Raw genomic sequence first — 19,833 nt, 5'->3', positions numbered from 1 at the left:
AAAGAATAAACAGCGATGCAAAAGGAAAGCAAGCTGACCCATAAGGGAATCATTGCTGGAAAATCGAATGGACAAATCCCTGCACAGACACCAAGTGGCTCTCTAATGCTATAGGTATCAATTCCATTTGATACATTTGAAACAAATTCCCCCATTTGTAGAGTCGCCATTCCACAAGCGTGTTCCACCACCTCTGCAAGAGAAAACCAAAAACTTGATAGTGCTTGACCATCTTCCATTGAGCATGTAACACCAGAACATAGTCTTAAAACAAAAGACAATAACAAGACTAACCAAGTCCACGGTGTACATCAGTGTAAGCATCCTTCAATGTCTTTCCATGTTCAGTAGTAATATTCATAGCAATCTTATCCTAGGACAAAATATTTCCAATCAAAAAAAATTTAACTTGACCAAGAGATAATATAATTGAAATTCCAACACCACTTACAATATCTCTCCGAATAAGTTCTTGGAATTTGAACATGATACGTTGACGGGTGGTAACTGGTGTGTCTCGCCATGAAGGAAAAGCTCGTTTTGCAGCAAATATTGCAGCTCTGAATTCTTCATTGGTGGTTAAAGGGACTTGAGAAACAACTTTCTGTGTTGCCTATCAGTAATTATTAAAAATTTAAGATAACTATTAGAAAACACAATTATTGATTAATCAACTTGGTCATGATAAAATAAAAAAGAAACAAAATAATTAACTTGATCACCAAGTTTCTATACCGTTTCTGTACTTACAGGATTTGTAACATCAATGGATGCAAATGACTGTGAATCAACAAATCTACCTCCAATGAGATTGGGAACCCTCTGAGACATATTAATAGATGAGCTTCAGTCTATTATAATTTCAGAAAGAGAACATCTGACAAGGAGAGAGAGATTGGGAACCTTCCAATAGATATTAATAAATGAGCTCTAGAGGGAGAGGAAGCAAGAGGCAGGGAGGGAGGAGACAGAGAGATAGAGAGAGGGGAGCCTATAATACATATTAACAAATGAGCTCCAGACAGAGGGAGAGAGAGAGAGAGAGAAACCTGTGATACATATTAATGAGAAAAAGAGAAGCATAAGCTGCAAAAGATTACTTTTTTACCCCTTCTATATCTAAGCTTACCTTAAGTAATTCGACAAGGCATGGAATTCAGTTTAGCTGAGACAAATGTAAGCTTACAGGGAGGGTTTTGTTGCCTGTTGAAATATGATAATTTTCCACAAAAGAAGAACAAGAAGGCATTGAATTCAATTTTGTTAAGTTAAATGTAAGCTTACTGGAGGATTGCGTTGCCTCCAAGATGGCTCATTAGCTGTTGAAATATGAGAATTTTCCACAGATGATTTAACTCTCAATGACTTGAAGTTCCTCACTGCAATACAAATAAATTGTCATTCATTATGAGGAAACCGAAAGTCCAAACACTGATCAATTTCCAAAATTTTATCAAGGGATTCAACTGAAAAGGTCATCAAACAATGGAATCAGTGCTTGTTAGTTAAGTTCATCTTACATCCATAGAGCAAACACCAGAACATTGTCATTGATTTTAATGCCTTTACATATGATAACTGTAAGGATGTGTTTGGAACGCTAGAAAAAGGAATGGGAATGGGAAATCCAGTCCATGTACCATTCATTTGGATTACAACTAGAAATGGGAAGCAAGTCAAAAATTTGTTCTCATAGAAACCAAAACCAAGCCCTATAAGAATTTTGATTCCTCTCTCGTACATGATTTGTGATTCACCTCCATTTCCATCCCAATTCCCACGTACCAAACACATCCTAAGAGAATCTAACTCCCATGACTTCATTTCTGATCAAAAAAATGACTCTGCTCTTATATCATCAAATTCACTGTTGAACCAAGAGTATCATACATCAAGACCATGGATGTGATTTGTTCCAGACACCATCTAAATCAATGTCCTAGTAGATAGAGCCATAAAAACTACAATTTTCTTGCACCCAAACAGTGATCATATCACATAAATTGATGACTATACTGCAGCCCAAAAACTTCTGTTTCCCAACTGGGTAAATTATGATGATTGTCACAGATCATCATTCAAGTATCAGTAAGAACATTTAACTAAACCTGCTCACCAAAGAAAATGAAACACTTTCAAAAAGACGATCTTATTTCATCTCATCTCAAAGGAAAAAAAACCTTGAACCATTTAAACTGTGTTGAAAAGGATTTTTCTGGGGGAAAAGGGAATGGAAAGCTAATGACAACAATGTTGGAATAGGGATTCCACCTGTTAAATTTCCTTGTCGGAGCTTAGCTTTAACATTGTAAACATGCTTTGGTGTTGATAAAAGCTCCGGATTGTTTTGTCTCAGTCTCTTTAAAATTTGGCGCGGTTTTAAACCAGCTTCAGTCATATCTTTAATAAGCAATACTTCTCTCTCAGTGAAGCGACGAGATGAAGGGTGTTCTGAAATGTCCCTGATGGGATCATGGTTATGTTCTCCATTTTTAATGGCAAGTACCCACAAGCCATCTTCCTTTTTACCCACGACTTCAAAAGGGCAATTTGTAAGACGTGAACCTGTTTTTCTTTTGCGCACCTGTTCAGCAGAACTTTCATCAACAAGTTTACGCCTGTTACGGTAAACACCCCCTCTGTCACAACCAAGCACTACCACTTTGTCCTTCTTGGACTGCTTAATGGTAACTACATAGCCCTGGGATAAGGCAAAGTCCCCAACATGTTGAATAAGTTCTTCACGATCTATAAAGCTTCCAGGTGGAGGAGGAAGCATCTGCGGGATTTCATTTAACTCTGTACAATCTTGTATGTCCATCACTAATAATGGAAAGCAGCCTGTACCAAAAAATAGAACTAAGATAAATGTTCTACAAATTTTAGGGATATTACTGCAAATCCTCTGCTTCATTGCCAAATAAAGGAAAAGCAAAGTAGTTGACAAATGTTACCTTTTTCATGGTGTACTAATGGCCAGAACTAAGGATTCTGCAGGTTAAAACTTTATAAACACTGATTTTCCATCCTGAACTTGCTCCAAGTTTCATTCTATCAACCCAAAGCAAAAGAGGAGAGGCAGCACTATCGTGTAGTAATAATGGTAGAGAAGGAGGTCATAGCAGCAGCAATGCCAAGAGTCCCCACCCTTTCCAAACCTATTTTTTTAAAAATAAAAATAAAAATTAAAAAAAAAAAACCAAAAAAAAATTAAAATAAAAAATGAAAAATAAAACCATCAAGAGAAACAACAGTACAATTTTCCCACCATCTTTTCTGCCTTCATAAAATGAAGTATGGAGAGAAAGTGCGAGTGAGAGAGAGAGAGACAGATGATGGAAGAGAACAAAAAGAAATATGCAAGGGGCAAGTCTAATTGGAAGAGAACAAAAAATTACCAAAGGGTTTGCAAGTCTAATTGGAGAAGAATGACTAGCATGATGCTTGCCTTCAAAACTTAGAGAATATAATCCAAGTAGCGTAAACCTTAAGGCAGACCTCAACTGAAAGGCATTAGATCAACTCAAGGCAAGTGAAAGATCCATCTGATCATAGGTGTAAACCTTCTCACAACCATATATTAAACATAAGGGCAGAACTATGGATCTGACCAATCTAACTGATCCTCAGAAACAACATAATAATGTCATTCCAATTGGATTCTGTTTAGTTGAGTAGAGTTGAAGGCTCAAAGCTTTTATTTTTGTGACCAAGTATAGAAAATGCCACATTCCTAACCTTCTATTCTTTTCCTCTATTTCCCAGGTAATCAAACTAAGCCCCTTAGGCTAAATTTATATATATATATATATATAACACAGAAATAAAGCACCCAAATTAAGTAATCATGCAATTGGAGACCTCAGGATCATGGTTTGGTTAATTATTTAAAAGATCAGTTCTTTCATGAAAACAAGGTTACAAATTTTAGCCACACTTGTTTGCTCCTTCCTTCTTCAAAAGGAGAGATGGGGATAAATAATATATATAAATATATAGGTACAACTTCACCTCCCCAGGGTGTAAAGATGAAATGATTAGATAGGTCTTTTGATTTAGGTTGAAGGCAGGCAATCAGACACAACATGGAATTTTGTATTAAAAAAGATGCATGCAAGGAAAGATTAGATTTGAGTTTCTTCATAGATCTCTCATGGGGAGATGGAAAAGTTTTGAGGATGTTGTACCTGTCATGGTAAATTACAGGTAGGAAATTTGTGACTACTGCAGAAACTATTACTTCAGTAAAGACAGGAAAGCATGTGTGGAAGTGAGGAGTGAGTGAGAGTTTAATTTTAGTGTTGTGGTTGAGGAAATGATCTTGTTACTGATAGTGCCAATAAATGGAGGGAAGATGATGCTTGCGGATGCAAAAGATAAGTTGGTGACGGCAACCATAGAGGCAGTAGCGTTGCAGGTGATGGTAGAGGTGATAGATAAAGTTCTTGTGGCGGTGGTAATAGGTAATGGTGATGATATCGGTAATATGTTAGTAATGGTGAAAATAGTGGTAGTAGTGTTGGTGATAATTTTAGTGATAAGATTGTAAGAGATGAGTTTGAGTGACACTGGTACATGATCACATGGTAATCAGACAGCATTATATAAATGACAACTCCAGCTCTCAACTCCAAACTCATATGTGATCAAAAGAGATATAGATGTCAACCTTGAGATTATCACGTTTACATAATCCAGAATTAAAAGCAAGTTTTGAATTGCTTCCTCTTCTTAACGTTTATTTTCCTCAACTATCACAGTTCAAGATGGTTTCAATCAAACAGGATTAAATGATTAATCAAAGAATTCCACCTCAATAAACTCCTACTAGGATAGCAAGAACAAGTTTTTCCTATTCATTTTTTCCTCAAACCAATTGCTACTCAATCTTGTAAACAGAATGCCTTGACTACACCATATCTTAGGTCCATGGAGGATAAGCCCACCAATTTGATTATGACTTGCAAGGTTTAAAAAGGTATTTAGAGGATCATCAAGGGGTAATATAATGGTAAATCACACAAATATTGTAAATCAACTAGTGAAGCTTTTACAGGTATCCCTTTGAACCTCATTTTGCTAGACTAGAACCTAGTTAGTAGAATGACAAGGTTGACCAAGGAGACACATTTTGAATAGCTACAAATTCCAATGAATTTTGTTAAGTGAAATTTTGATTGATATTCTTTGAGCAACCTAGGGCAGTTAGGGATTAGAGGGTTGCTTAGGGATCACTGCAGCACAATGCTAAGGACGTTCTCTAACCTACAGGTCAAGATTTAGCCATTGAGGTAGAGATTCCAGCCCTTTTGGAAGGGTTTTAACAGGCAAAAGCTTTGGGTCTCTATAATTTTCAAGTCGATGAGATTTCGTTATTATCCTATCATAGGCGACTGAGAAAGAAAGAGAAACCTTGCAAGTTGGATGGGCGGTTACACCAAATTATTGATATTTCTTCTAGAAGCCCTAAAAGGAAGAAATCGAAAAATACAAAGAATTAAAAGACTTAATAGAGCAAATCCAACTTAGGGAAGTCTTAAGAATCAATGGGATTATCAATACTCTATCTACCAAAACAACAATTGCAACAGTTGCAAAACAGTCACGCAAAAATGGTTTTGCTTATGTCACTATCCAAGTTAAAAAAGGATCACTCACACCTTCAAATCAATACCTCAAATAGACTCAAGAGCATATCTAAACTACATATCTAAAATACCAATATCATCCAAGCAAACAGGTGATTTTCTCACCGATGGGAGCAAGTTGGTTGTTGACTATAAGCTCTTAGATGCTTGGGTTTGCAAGCAAGGGTTATGCCTTGAAACTCCGTTCATATTGATTAAAAACCCTTGTCAATGAGTTATCCTTGCGTCCCATTTTCTCAATATGATGTATCTTATCAAAATAGATGCTTCAAGATTAAAATAAAAAATCCAAGGGCATAATTCAACTTTACTGAGGAACAAAAATGGCAAGAAATTAGCTACCATAAGAATTGAATCCTTGACAAAGCAACTGAAGCAAAGTGTCAAAACTAACTAATATGTAAAAGTACATAAAAGATTTTCAAGAAATTCTTGAAAAGGAAAGATGTTCTAATCTTCCTAATGCTTTTGGAGTTGAAAGAGGCAAATGGTTCAGCTCCCTTATGAAGAAGGATTTGATGAAAGACAGGTTATCACGAAGGCCAAGCCAATCCAAATGAATAATCAACATCTTGAGGTTTGTGGTCACAAAGGCCAAGCCAATCCAAATGAATAATTAATATCTTAAGCTTTCTGATAAGCTGTCTTTCATCAAATCCTTCTTCATAAGGGAGCTGAACCATTTGCCTTTTTCGACTCCAAAAGCATTAAGAAGATTAGAGCATATTTTTTCAAGAATTTCCAGAAATTTTTTTATGTGCTTCTGCATATTAGTAGTTTTTACATTTTCCATAGTTACTTTGTGACTTCTCATTTAAGGTGATAAAAAAAAATTAAAAAAAAATTCTTTGCTAAGGATTTGATTCGTAAAATAGTTAATTTCTTGCCATTGTTGTTCTTTAATGATTTCAGATCTAATTTTATGTCCTTGAATTTTTTATTCTAATTCTAACGCATCTATTTTGATAAGATACATCATATTAAGAAAATGAGACCTAAGGGTTAACTCCTTGGGTAGGGTTTTTCACCAGTATGAATGGAATTTTAAGCATTTGAGAGCTTATAGTCAACAAGCAACTTGCTCTCATATGTTGTATTCAAAATTTGGGTGGTCTTTCACAAATATTTAAACAGCATTAGTCCTTCATATATGAGTTTAGATCCGCTCTTGAGTCTATTAAAGGTACTGAATCAAAAGTGCATTTTTTTTAACTTGGATTGTAACATAAGTAAACTATATTTGTGTGACTTTTTTGTTAGAATTGGATCAATCATCAAATCGGAAAAGTTACAAGTCATGGCTCATTGGTCGAGGCTAGGGTTCAATTGCAGTTAAACCACGATGTCAACATGACATTATAAATATATGTTTTGCATACTATTCAAATAAAAAATGTTGAATTACTAGTTTTCCTAAAAGCTTAAGCTTGTAGCATTTCAACTCATAATGTATATCAGGCCATTTAACACACTTCCTCACATGCAGTCTCATACCTACACATGGAGAAACACACAAACCTGTAGGTAAACAAGTATAATTAGCCTCCTTCGGGCTTTTATAAACATGGGTGAGGTTTGGACACATGACCTCCCACTAAACAAGACTCTAATACCATGTTAAGTGGAAAAAAAAAAAAAGATAATGTCTTATTCAACAAGAAAAAAGGGAAGAGTAACACGAATTTAATCATGTTTGTCTTACATTCCTAGTTATTTCCTCTCTCTTTTCAAGATCTCATCTTTTGTCCCATCTAAGATTGAGAAATTGCATAAGAATTTTCTTTGATCAATGGTAGGGGGGAGTAAGAAAGACCACCTTACCAGCCAAAGATGGAAAGGGGATGGGCTTTGGGAGGATTTCTTTGAGGAACCGAGCCCTTTTAAGGAAGTGGCTTTGAAGGTCCCCAAAGGAAAGTTCTACTCTTTGGCACTAAGTTATTTTAAGCATTTATGAGACACAACCCAATGGATGGGATGTCAGCATTCTAATTAGGTAACACTAATCCCACTGCAAGGTCATTGCACAAGTTTTTCAGGATTTTTCCACATTTACCCTTCTAGTGGAGAGTGATGGAGAAAGAATACATTTTAGAAAGATTTTTTTGTGGGGGATCAACCATTGAGCTCTCAAGTTACTAAACTTTTTAAAGTTGTCACAATTAGAAATCTTTCTATCTTAGCTATCCTTGCCTTCTCTATACTTTTTCTTAGAACCTGAATTTTTCTCATAACCTCAATGATTTGGAGTTGAGGATCTTGAAAGACTCATGTCTTCTCTCACTCATGTACACTTGTCACCATCTATTCCATACACAAGAGCTTGGATGCTAAGTTTTTAACCTCTTAGGGGAGGAATTAACAAATATTTAATTTCAGGTGTAGCAAGGTAGGAAAGAGGCCAAAGGGTCATGGAGATACAACCAATGATGAAGTCAAATTATGAATCTCTCTAGATCTAGGGTTGCTCCTTTGCTTGGAGGTCCACATCAACTAATATGGAAGCTAGCTGGTTAATTAGGAAAAAAGTTTTAGAGACTCTCCCCTAAGTTCCTTCAACTTTGCCTTTTCCCTATGTCAAATTTCAAGGCTAGGGTTTATGAAGTTGGGATCCATTTTTTAGTTTTCCAAGGATCTCTCAACCTCTATATATGCCTTCTTGTTATTACATCAATGTTATTCTTGTTTTGTTTAAAAATTAAAAGAAAAATACCATAATAAGGGTAATTTTGAGTTGAAATTATGAATAGATGCCCTAGAATCCTAAGACTTTCGGGTACGCTATATAAAGACAAAATAAATGGAATGTTATTTGTATTAAAGCTACAAAGGACAAATGAGAATATGATCAAAATTGAGACCAAGTAATACCTAAAATTAAACATCTCTACTATCTTGGATCAATTATTTTTTGTGGAAGAAACATTAAGGATGACATTGCCAATAGAATTAGAGCAAAATGGATGAAGTGAAGTGCCAACAAAGAGATACATAATTTGTGAAGAGGCCATAAGGCCAATCATGTTTTCTTATACTATTATATAGATATTAGTAGGGGTGACAAAATTTGATACAATTCGCCAACATAACTTGAACCTAATACGGTTTTCGTAGGTTTAGGTTGAGTATAATCATGTTTGGGTCAAATTCGATTGACTTGCACAATCCATTTGATAAATGGATTTTTTTTTATCAACTTGCATAACATGAATTTGACTTAAATTGACCTATTTAATAATTGTGTTAAGTAACCTAATTATAACTCTTAACATATTTAACACATATGATTCATTTCAAATTTACTTTTGAATATATAAGTTAATTGAGTCATAAACATGTCATATTAGGAGGTTAATTACATAGACTTACACATAAACCTAATTCGATCTAATTATTAAATAGGACAATCTTATTATTAAATGGGTTAAATGAGTTATACAATGCAGTACATATTTAATAATTAAGTCATATTTGGGTTCATGTTTTTAATCTAATTATTATTCATATCATATTTGGGTTGACCTATTTAATCAAATGTTTGAGCATTGACACAATAGGAACAAGATCCACCAACATGAATTGCCACCCCAAGATATTAGGGAATAAAAAATTGAAAAAGAGAGAGAGAAAGAGAGAGTCGCCAACATAAGGATGTTTTTATAGGCATGTGATAATTCAAGAAAAGATAACAAACAAATTCTGATAAATTAGGTGGCACCAATTGATGACAAGAGTAATAAAACTCTATCTAAGATGGTTCAGCTATGGGCAACAAACATACACAGAGCAACAGCATGGGGGGGAGTTGATTCACCACCAAAAGGAACAAGAGGAAAGCAAAGAGAAATTAATATGCAACACCAAAATAATAATAATAATAATAATAATCATTATTAATTTTGAATGATTTTACAAAGGATGACTTTAGATATAGTTGAATTGCAAAAATGAAACAAGCCTTCAATCTCATGTAGTTGGAATTAAAACTATGGTGAGTTGAGTTGAGATGTGTTGACAATAAGATCTAGTTTTTAAGGAGAATTTAAATAAGTCAATATGTTTAGGTTGTTATTTCCATTTATCTAGATTAGGAGTTATCAGTTTGTTTTTTATTTTTAAATTCAAATAAATCAGGTTAGTTGATAGAAATTAAACTGCCATGATATTAGGAGTAGGTTTTGGACTTGGTTGTAAACTCTAATTTTTTTTTTGATAAGTTAACTTGGTTGTAAACTCTAATTGAAACCTAAGTCTATTTAAATGTAATTTCCGTTTGATTTAATAAAAAATTTCATTTTTAGATCTTCGTACATGGTATCAGAGCTAGAACTCTGATAATTTCCATGGCAAAAACAGGCATGACAGGGTCCTTACATGGAGACAATCCCAAATCAGAAACCTCCGACAAGACTCACACTGATCAGCCCATCACAACATCTCCTGGTGGCGACAACAGCTACTCTAGATTACAGCTCACAAACTTAATGGAAAAAATTATCTTCAATGGTCTCAATCAGTTAAAATTGTGATTTGCGGCAGAGGAAAATTCAAATACATCATCGGCGAAGCTAAAGCTCCGGCTCCAACCGCCCCTACGTACAAGAAATGGTTTGCAAAAAACTCCATTGTACACGCATGGCTTATCAACTCCATGGAACCCATGGTCAACCGCCGATATCTCTTCCTTCCAACGGCTAAAGACGTATGGGATACTGTTAGAAGAACATATTCCAATCTCGGCAATGCCTCACAAGTGTTCGAAATTCATTCAAAACTGAAGGAGATGAAACAGGGTACCAAATCTGTTACTCAATACTTCACTGATCTACAGGATAGTTAGCAAGAACTGGATCTTTTCCTTGAAGAAGATTCAGTGTGTGCAACCAGTAATGTGAAGCAGAGACAGATTCTTGAAAAATAATGCGTGTATGACTTTCTCGCTTGATTAAATCGAGACCTGGATGAAGTCAGAGGCCGCATCTTGAGTCATCTTCCATTCCCAACAACTGAAGAAGCTTTTGCTGAAGTTTGTAGGGAAGAAAAACGCCGGAAAGTCATGCTGCTAGAGGAAGGATCTCCTAGTGCACCACCAACAGAAAGCTCAGCTTTGGCAACCAGAAAAACCTCACAACCAGCAAGGAACAACAATGATTCTAGGACACCACAACAAGGAGAACAAATGCGGTGCGACCACTGTAACCGCCATGGACATACCCGTGACATATGTTGGAAAATTCAGGGCAAACCTACAAATTGGGTTCCCCAAAGACAAACTGAAGGACGTGGATGTCAAACTCAATCAAACCAAGACAAGGAAGCAACAACAGAAAATCAAACCTCGATTCTATTTAGCAAGGAACAGATTGAGCAACTCTGTCACCTTCTCAATCAGTCACCTGCCCCATCCTCATCAACTCCAAGCCTTGGATCATGTTTTGTAGCTCAATCTGGTAAACTATCACTCATCCTTAAAATCTACCATTCACTTTAAGGAACCTTGGATCATTGATTCTGGTGCCTCCAACCATATGGCAGGTGTCTCTAATTTTTTTCCTCTCTTATGCTCCATGTCCTAGTTCTACTAAAGTGAAAATTGCAGATGGATCCTTGTCTTCTGTTGCAGGAATAGGTTCATTCAAAGTATCCAAAGACCTAACTCTTAATTCAGTCCTTCATGTTCCCGCCTTAAAATGCAATTTGTTGTCAATAAGTAAACTCAATCATGATAATAATTGTGTTGCTAATTTTCATTCTTCTATGTGTCACTTTCAAGACCTATCATTAGGGAGGATGATTGGCAATGCTAGAGTTCATGAGGGGCTTTACTTCCTTGAGGACACGGAGAATGAGAGGCGACAAGCCTTTGTGACTGGTATTTCGCCTATTTTTGTTTCTAATGATAAGGAAATAATGTTGTGGCATCATAGACTCGGCCACCCTAATTTTTCATATTTGAAACATTTCTTACCATCATCCTTCAAGAATAAAACTCTTGTTTCTTTAAATTGTGACATCTACCAATTTGCAAAACACACTCGGGTACCATTTTCTCCTAAACCTTACATACCCTCTAGCCCATTTTCATTAATTCACAGCGACTTCTGGGGGCCATCTAAGGTTACCACAATGAATGAAAAAAGATGGTTTGTGGCATTTATTGATGATCATACACGAATAACTTGGGTATATCTTCTTTGAGAAAAATCTGAAACTTGCCAAGTATTCCAAAATTTTTCAACAACATGATTCAAACTCAGTTTTAAGAAAAAAAAATTTGTGTCTTAAGAACTGACAACGGGAGAGAATATTTTCAATCTATCTTGGGAGAATATTTGTTACAACAGGGAATTGTTCACCAAAGTTCTTGTGTTGACACATCGTAACAAAACGGAGTCTCAGAAAGAAAAAATAGACATTTATTGGAATTGGCCCGTGCGCTCATGTTTACAATGAACATTCCCAAATACCTATGGGGAGATGCCAAACTATCGCGTTTCTCATAAATCGCCTACCTAGCTGAACCTTAAACTCCAACTCCCCACTGTCCCTGCTTACCAAAACATAATCACACCTTCAAGCCGTTAATAATCTTCCCCTCAAGACATTCGAATGCACCTCCTTTGTTCATCTTCACTCCCAACACCGAACCAAACTTGACTCTCAAACCATAAAAACCATTTTTCTTGGCTATTCTCCAACTCAAAAAGGGTACCGGTGCTAATGTCCCAAGACCAAAAAAATGTTTATCTCCCAAGATGTCACATTCTTTGAAGAAGTGCCATATTATTCCCCCACTTCGCTTCAGGGGGAGAACCACGACCAAGAAGCTCGTGTGTGGGATTGGGACACTACTGCCTTACCTATATCCGAGACTCCATCCATGTCTACCACCTCATTACCCAAGACCACTGCTGCTTCATCCATCACACCCAAGTTCACCTCATCTAAGACTGAGATTGCTGCTACTACACCCATCACAGCCGAGCTCACCCCATGAAACTATACCACCATCCCAGAATATGCCACAGCAAACACAAGCAGTACCAGTCCTTGAAACAGGGGGAGATCTCAATATTCTTAATCAGCAAGAACTCCGTGTTTATTCTCAAAAACAAAATTCTCAAGGAAACAAGTTGCTCATGAACTCTATGCACTGTCCAGAATCTGAACTTGTGCTAGGAACTAATTCCTCATCTTCAGGCAATCCCAAAAACATTTCTTAAACACTAGATGTGCCAATTGCCCATAAGAAAGGTGTTAGATCATGTACAAAACATCCTATTTCTAAATTTGTGTCATATGAAAACTTGTTTGCATCATTTCATGCCTTTACCACAAATCTATCTAGTGTTAATATTCCCAGGTCAAAAAAAGAAGCCTTTGATGTTCCTGAATGGAAAAGCAGTCCTTGAAGAGATGCGACACATGGAGTTTGGTGAAACTACCACAAAGCAAGAGTGTGGTCAGATTTAAATGGATATTCGCTATCAAATTCAAACCAGATGGATTGATTGAAAGATACAAAGCATGGTTGGTTGCAAAAGGTTTCACACAAACCTATGGAGTAGATTACACTAAGACATTCGCTCCTATGGCAAAGCTCAACACAATCCAATACCTATTATCCCTAGCAATACATTTGGATTGGCCATTGTTTCAACTCGATGTGAAGAATGCATTCTTAAAAGGTGAATTGGAGGAAGAAGTATATATGAGTGTCCCAACCGGCTTTGAAGAAGATAAGAAAAACAGAATGGTGTGCAAGTTAAAGAAATCACTATATGGGCTAAAGGAAGGCCCTGATCAGGTCTCAAAGAGTGGATTTGGTGTGTTTGCATGAGACTAAATTCAAGATATAACCCTGGGGTTAGTGCACAGTCTTGGAGTGGGAAGATTTTTAGGTTGGGGAGCAATGAATGCAAAAGGGGCAGCTAGTGGGGTGGTAGTCATCTAGGATAACAAAGTATTGGATGTGGTAGGTATGGAGGTGGGTCTCTAATCAATTTCGTGTCGCTTTAAAAATTGCGAGGATGGCTTCTTGTGGACCTTTACAGGGGTCTACGAGCCTACCTTGAAAAGATATAGAGAATTTTTTTGGGAGGCGTTAAGGGTTATTCGAGGGTTGCGGACTGACTCGTGGTGTAATGGAGGGGATTTTAATGTGATCAGATTTCCTAGTGAGCAGAGTAGAAAAGGAAGAATGTCTACTTCCATGAGAAGGTTTTCGGAAGTGATTGATGAGTTGACTTTGAGAGACATTCTCCTACAGGGAAGGGGGCCTTTACTTGGAGTGGAGGGTTGAATGGTCAATCCATGTCAAGATCGGATCATTTTCTAGTATCGGAGGATTGGGAGACTCATTTTAGCGGGGTGACGCAGTGTACTCTCCCAAGGTCGATGTCTAACCATTTTCCAATTCTGTTAGATGGGGGTGGGGTGAGGAGGGGGACCAATTCCTTTTCGTTTTGAAAATATTTGGATGAAGGAGAAGGGGTTTAAGGAGATGTTGAAAGGTTGGTGACAAGGTTTCAATTTCAGCGGGTCTTATAGCTTTATCCTGACAGAAAAATTAAAGGCTTTAAAAACCAATTTGAAGATTTGGAACAAGGATGTGTTTAGGAAAGTGGTGAGCGATTATGGAGGAAATTTCTTGAAGACAAAAATCAAGAGAAACGTGGTAAAAGGAAGGTGATAAGAACATGGGATTCTTCCATAGGATGGCAAATTCTAACAAAATGAGGAATTGTTTGGCAAAGATCAAAATTAATAGTCTTTAGTTAACAAAAGAGCAAGAGATTCAGAGGAGTGTGGTTAGGGCCTACCAAAATCTGCTGTCAGATCCTGGTGGTTAGTGCCCTAGTTTGAACGATTTGGATTTTGATAGAATTGGGGTTGAGGAGGCAGCCAATTTATAAGAGGTGTTCTCTGTGGAAGAGGTTTACTCTGCCCTTTCAGAGCTAAATGGGGACAAGGCGCCTGGTCCAGATGGGTTCCCCCTCGCTTTCTGGCAGTTCTATTGGGAATTCGTTAAAGATAATATTATGGGTTTCTTCAAAAAGTTTCATGAGAGGGGAAGATTTGTCAGAAGTCTGAACATCACGTTCCTGGTTTTAGTTCCAAAAAAAGGTGGGGCAAACGATTTGACAGAACTATAGACCCATCAGTTTGGTGGGAGGATTATACAAGCTGCTAGCAAAGGTCTTAGCTAATAGGCTAAAGAAGGTTGTGGAAAAGGTGGTGTCCTCATTCCAAAATGCCTTTGTTTAAGGAAGATAAATTCTCGATGTCGCGCTAATCGCTAGTGAGGCCATAGATTCTTTGCTGAAAAGGAATGAAAGTGGGGTGTTGTGTAAGTTGGATATAGAGAAGGCATACAATCATATTAATTGGAATTTTCTATTGCTAATGATGCAAAAAATGGGTTTTGGGGAGAAATGGGCTGGTTGGATTAGTTGGTGTATATCCACTGCAACATATTCAGTTTTGATTAATGGCTCACCAACGGGTTTTTTTCGCAGCACTAGGGGGCTAAGGCAAGGGGACCCTCTATCTCCTAACTTATTTGTGATTGGGATGGAGGCTTTAAGTTGTCTCATAAATAGAGCAGCAAGGAGGGATTCTTAACAGGTTGTAGGATAAGGGGAAGGGGTGGCGACGGGTTTCAAATTACCCACCTGTTGTTCGCTAATGATACACTGGTTTTTTGTGATGCTTCTCAGGAGCAGATGACCTCTTTAAGATGGTTGTTAATGTGGTTTGAAGTCATATCAGGGCTAAGAATCAATTTGGATGAGAGTGAAATTTTGCCGATGGGAAGAGTAGAGAATATAGAGATGTTGGCCCTAGAACTTGGTTGCAAAGTGGGAGCTCTTCCTTCCACTTATTTGGGGCTCCCCTTGGGTGCTCCACACAAATCGATGGCGGTTTGGGATGGTGTGGAGGAGAGGATTTGGAATAGACTAGCCTTATGGAAGAGGCAATTTATGTCTAAAGGAGAGAGAATTACTCTCATTCGGAGCACTTTGGTTAGCATGTCAATTTATCTCATGTCCCTGATGCGTATGCCAAGAGTTGTTAAATTGAGACTAAAGCAAATCCAAAGGGACTTTCTTTGGGGTGGGGGAGCTTTGGAGAAGAGGCCCCATCTTGTAAAGTGGGCAATTGTTTGTTCAAATAAAAAAAAAAAAGGTGGTTTGGGAGTTAGAAGTCTTTCTATTCTCAATAGGGCCCTTTTGTGCAAGTGGAGTTAGCGCTTTGTAGTTGAAAAGGAGTCCTTGTGAAAGCTTGTTATTAGTAGGAAGTTTGGGGAGGAAGGAGGAGGTTGGAGTACCCGTGAAGTAAGGCAAGGCTATGGGGTGGGGTTTTGGAAGGAAATTAGAAAGAAAGGCTCCTTGATGCTTAAAAATATTGTTTTTTCTATGGAGGATGGTAGAAGAGTGAGATTTTGGAAAGACAAAGAGTGCGGGAACAATACCCTTTGTGATTCTTTTCCTTCTTTGTATGCCTTAGCGGATTCAAAAGATGCGTGGGTAGCGGATTATTGGGATTCCTTGGGGGAAGAGAGGGGGTGAAATACCCGTTTCTCTAGATCTTTCAATGATTGGGAGGTGGAGGCGGTGGAGAGGTTCCTTTTGACTCTACAAGGAAATAGACTAGTTTTTAGTTTGGAGGATAAGGTAGTGTGGAAAGAGACAAAGAACGGGAATTTTTTTGTTAAATCCCTTTATAGTACTCTTAAACCTAGATGTGCAGTTATGTTTTCGTGGAACATCATTTGGAGCCCTTGTGTTCCTACTAAGGTGGGTTTCTTTGCTTGGGAAGCTTCATGGGGGAAGGTCCTAACCCTAGATCATCTCAAAAGGAGGGGGTGAAACATAGCTAACAGATGTTTCCTTTGTTGTGTTGAAGAGGAGATGATTAATCACATTCTTATCCATTGCTCCAAGGCGAGGGTTTTGTGGGAGCTTGTTTTTGCTATGTTTGGTGTTAAGTGGGTCCTTCCGCTTTCGGCTAGAGACACTCTTCTAGGTTGGCATGGTTCCTTTGTGGGCAAGAAGCGTAGAAAGGCTTGGATAGCAGCTCCTCTTTGTTTATTTTGGACAATTTGGAAGGAAAGAAACAAGATAGCTTTTGTTAATGAGGATATTTCGATTCAAATGATGAAAAATTCATTTGTTTGTAATCGTTGGTCTTGGTCTAAGTATTGTTTAGATGTAGGACCTTTACCTATAATCAACTTTATTGATCGGTTGGGTTCTAGATGAAGGCTGGTGAGTTTTTGCTTCTTTTTGTTCTTGCCTTTTGGCGACTCTTGTATGCTCCCTATATGCTTTGAGTTGCCTTTTAAGCGCCCTTTTTTCTTAATATATATTTTTTTGTGTTTATCTATCAAAAAAAATCACTATATGGGCTAAAGCAGTCTCCATGTGCATGGCTTGATAGATTTTCGAAGGTGATTAAGAGTCATGAATACTCACAAGGGCAAACTGATCACACGTTATTTGTTAAGCACTCATCAGATCGAAAAATCACAATCCTAATAGTATACGTAGATGATATAATACTTATTGGAGACAACTTCGAAGAAATGGAGGAAATTAAAAGATTGATGGCAATGGAGTTTGAGGTTAAAGATCTCGGAACTCTGAAATTTTTTTGGGAATGGAAGTCGCAAGAAGTAAGAGGGGCTTTTCTATATCACAAAGGAAGTACACACTAGACTTGTTAGAAGAGACAAGTATGCTTGGCTGCAAACCAATAGAGACTCCAATTGAATAAGGAGGCAAGGCAAAATTAATTGAAGGAGATACAGTTAATAAAGGAAGATATCAACAGCTTGTGGGAAAACTAATATACCTTTCACACACAAGACCTAACATCACCTTTGCAGTAAGTGTAGTAAGTCAATACATGCATTTGTCATGCCAAGGACACCTTGATTCCGTTTATCGCATATTGAGGTATCTCAAGAAGACTCCGGGGAAAGGATTATTTTTTTAGTAAAGAAGGAAATAGAAAAGTGGAAATTTTTACTAATGTAGATTGGGCAAGATCCATCAATGATAGGAAATCAACATCCGGGTATTGCACACATCTTTGGGGGAATTTAGTGACTTGGCGCAGCAAAAAGCAGTCCATAGTACCAAGGAGCAGTGCTGAAGCTGAATAGAGAGCCATAGCTCATGGTATTTGTGAAGCAATTTGGTTGAAACGGTTTCTAGAAGAGTTGCAGATCAGTTGTGAGTTCCCTATGCAGCTCTATTGAGACAACAAGGCCACAATCAGGATAGCACACAACCCGGTTCATCAGGATAGAACCAAACATGTGGAGGTGGATAGACACTTTATTACCGAAAAACTAGAGAATGGAATAATCAACATAGAGTACATTCCTACCGACCAACAAGTTGCAAACATACTCACCAAAGGTCTCTCAGGACCAACATTTGACTACTTAGTAGGCAAGCTTAGGCTCATTGACATAAGCTTGAGGGGGAGTGTTGACGGATAAGATCTAGTTCTTCGGGAGAATTTAAATTAGTCAATATGTTTAGGTTGTTATTTCCATTTATGGAGTTATCAGTTTGTTTTTTATTTTTAAATTCAAATAAATCAGGTTAGTTGATAGAAACTAAACTGCCGAGATATTAGGAGTAGGTTTTGGACTTGGTTGTAAACTCTTATTCAAACCTAAGTCTATTTAAATGTAATTTCTGTTTGATTTAATAAAAAAATTTATTTTCACATCTTCGTACGAGATGTTATTCATTTTTACTAGTGAATTGACCCATAATTCAACCTACTACGGAAAAAGTTAAAGAGTAGTGATACATGTATTAGAAGGGTACTTCCTTCTTTATTTTTTATTGTGATTTCTTTCTGATTTTGGAGGTCACAATAGGTTTTATTTCAAACTGAATGTTTTCCACTTTCAAATTGGCCTATCATTCTACTTCAATCAACTTACTTTTGCAAAATTCAAACTGGCCAGCATGATGCATCATTGGTCGGTACAAAGTTTGATATTCAAGCGCCAGACACCCATTCAATCAGAAGAATCCCTAGCCTCCATTTTCGATAATCTTAATTATCCAAATAAAGAAAATGCAAAAACAAATACCATTTCATGTACCAAAATTTTGATCGAACAACCGTTCGGTTCGTGGGAAACCGAGAAATAAAATGAAATTAAACAAAACGGTATCTTCTATGTTCATACTTAAGAACCCTAAGTTCATGTTTCTATTTCCTATCCTTTTTTTCTCTCAATTTCTCGAGAATCAAACAGAAAGAACATATTAAAACCAAGAACAAGAACAGTACCGGCGACAGCAAGTGAAAACGGCCCAAGGCACACAGGCGCATCTAGGGTTTTAAACTCTGAGCTCGAAAATGGATTTTCAGAGTACAGGCACCGTTCCAGAGAGGGTCGAACCTGTGAGGAATTCACAAGAACGCGGTCCCGTTTGCCGTAGAGAGAGAGATGCGATCTCTGTGCTTTGTGAAATGCGTTTTGGACCTCCCAAACGAACACGCCCTTATTTTCCTCTGTAACAGGCTTCTTTTTGTTATTTCCACGGCTTGCTTGTGGAGTTGTGCAATAAGAGTACCTGTACTGCCCTGGAAGCAAGAAAATATCTCTAAAATTGCTAAGGGAAATACATATTTTGAGGCACGTGTCGAGTCCAAGAGATGCCCCCTTTGTGTGATTAAATCTATACTAATAAAAGTAGGAGGTGTTTTACATCTTTTGTTTCCCAAAACTACCCTTATCACCCATCATTTTATGTGCCTTAAATAAAAAATAAATAATAAGATAATAAAAAAAAAAACAACTTACCCGTTTATCCCAAGCATCACCTTCATCGTACCAAACTTATTACCCCTTTTTCAGCCACAACCCTTGTTTGACGCTAGTTGTGAATAATTAAAAAAAAAAAAAATCAACTTACCAGTTTATCATATCTTACATATAATCGGGATTATACACGGCGTTGAATCCATTTGCAAATTCCTCACTCAGAACCCAAACGGTGAACCCATTTGCAAGTTCCTCACCTGGAACCCAAACGTTGGGTTGATTGGTCCTTCTATTGCACCACAAGTTCCTCACTCGGAACCAAACGATGAACCCATTTGCAAGTTCCTCACCCGGAACTAGATGGTGGGTGGATTGGTCCTCTATTTC

The 19,833-nt window shown here is 37.4% G+C and overlaps 1 protein-coding gene across 1 annotated transcript in view; it reads right to left on the bottom strand.

The window, feature by feature from the left end:
* LOC117910894 (methylmalonate-semialdehyde dehydrogenase [acylating], mitochondrial-like) overlaps positions 1 to 19,216 on the bottom strand; it is a 53,443-nt gene extending 34,227 nt beyond the window's left edge. Inside the window, exons 1-8 of the mRNA XM_034825073.1 lie at positions 18,969 to 19,216; positions 2,955 to 3,158; positions 2,272 to 2,841; positions 1,285 to 1,379; positions 751 to 822; positions 452 to 613; positions 295 to 373; positions 39 to 193 (exon numbers count right to left, since the gene is read on the bottom strand). Coding sequence (XP_034680964.1) covers positions 39 to 193; positions 295 to 373; positions 452 to 613; positions 751 to 822; positions 1,285 to 1,379; positions 2,272 to 2,821 — 1,113 coding nt within the window. The 5' untranslated portion in view covers positions 2,822 to 2,841; positions 2,955 to 3,158; positions 18,969 to 19,216. The remainder of the gene's footprint in view (positions 1 to 38; positions 194 to 294; positions 374 to 451; positions 614 to 750; positions 823 to 1,284; positions 1,380 to 2,271; positions 2,842 to 2,954; positions 3,159 to 18,968) is intronic.
* Positions 19,217 to 19,833: the final 617 nt, after the last annotated feature.

The sequence above is a fragment of the Vitis riparia genome, chromosome 3 (assembly GCF_004353265.1).
Source record: "Vitis riparia cultivar Riparia Gloire de Montpellier isolate 1030 chromosome 3, EGFV_Vit.rip_1.0, whole genome shotgun sequence".
Lineage (NCBI taxonomy): Eukaryota > Viridiplantae > Streptophyta > Magnoliopsida > Vitales > Vitaceae > Vitis > Vitis riparia.
The sequence above is the reverse complement of the archived record's forward strand: the minus strand, read 5'-3'. Positions and strand labels throughout refer to the sequence as shown.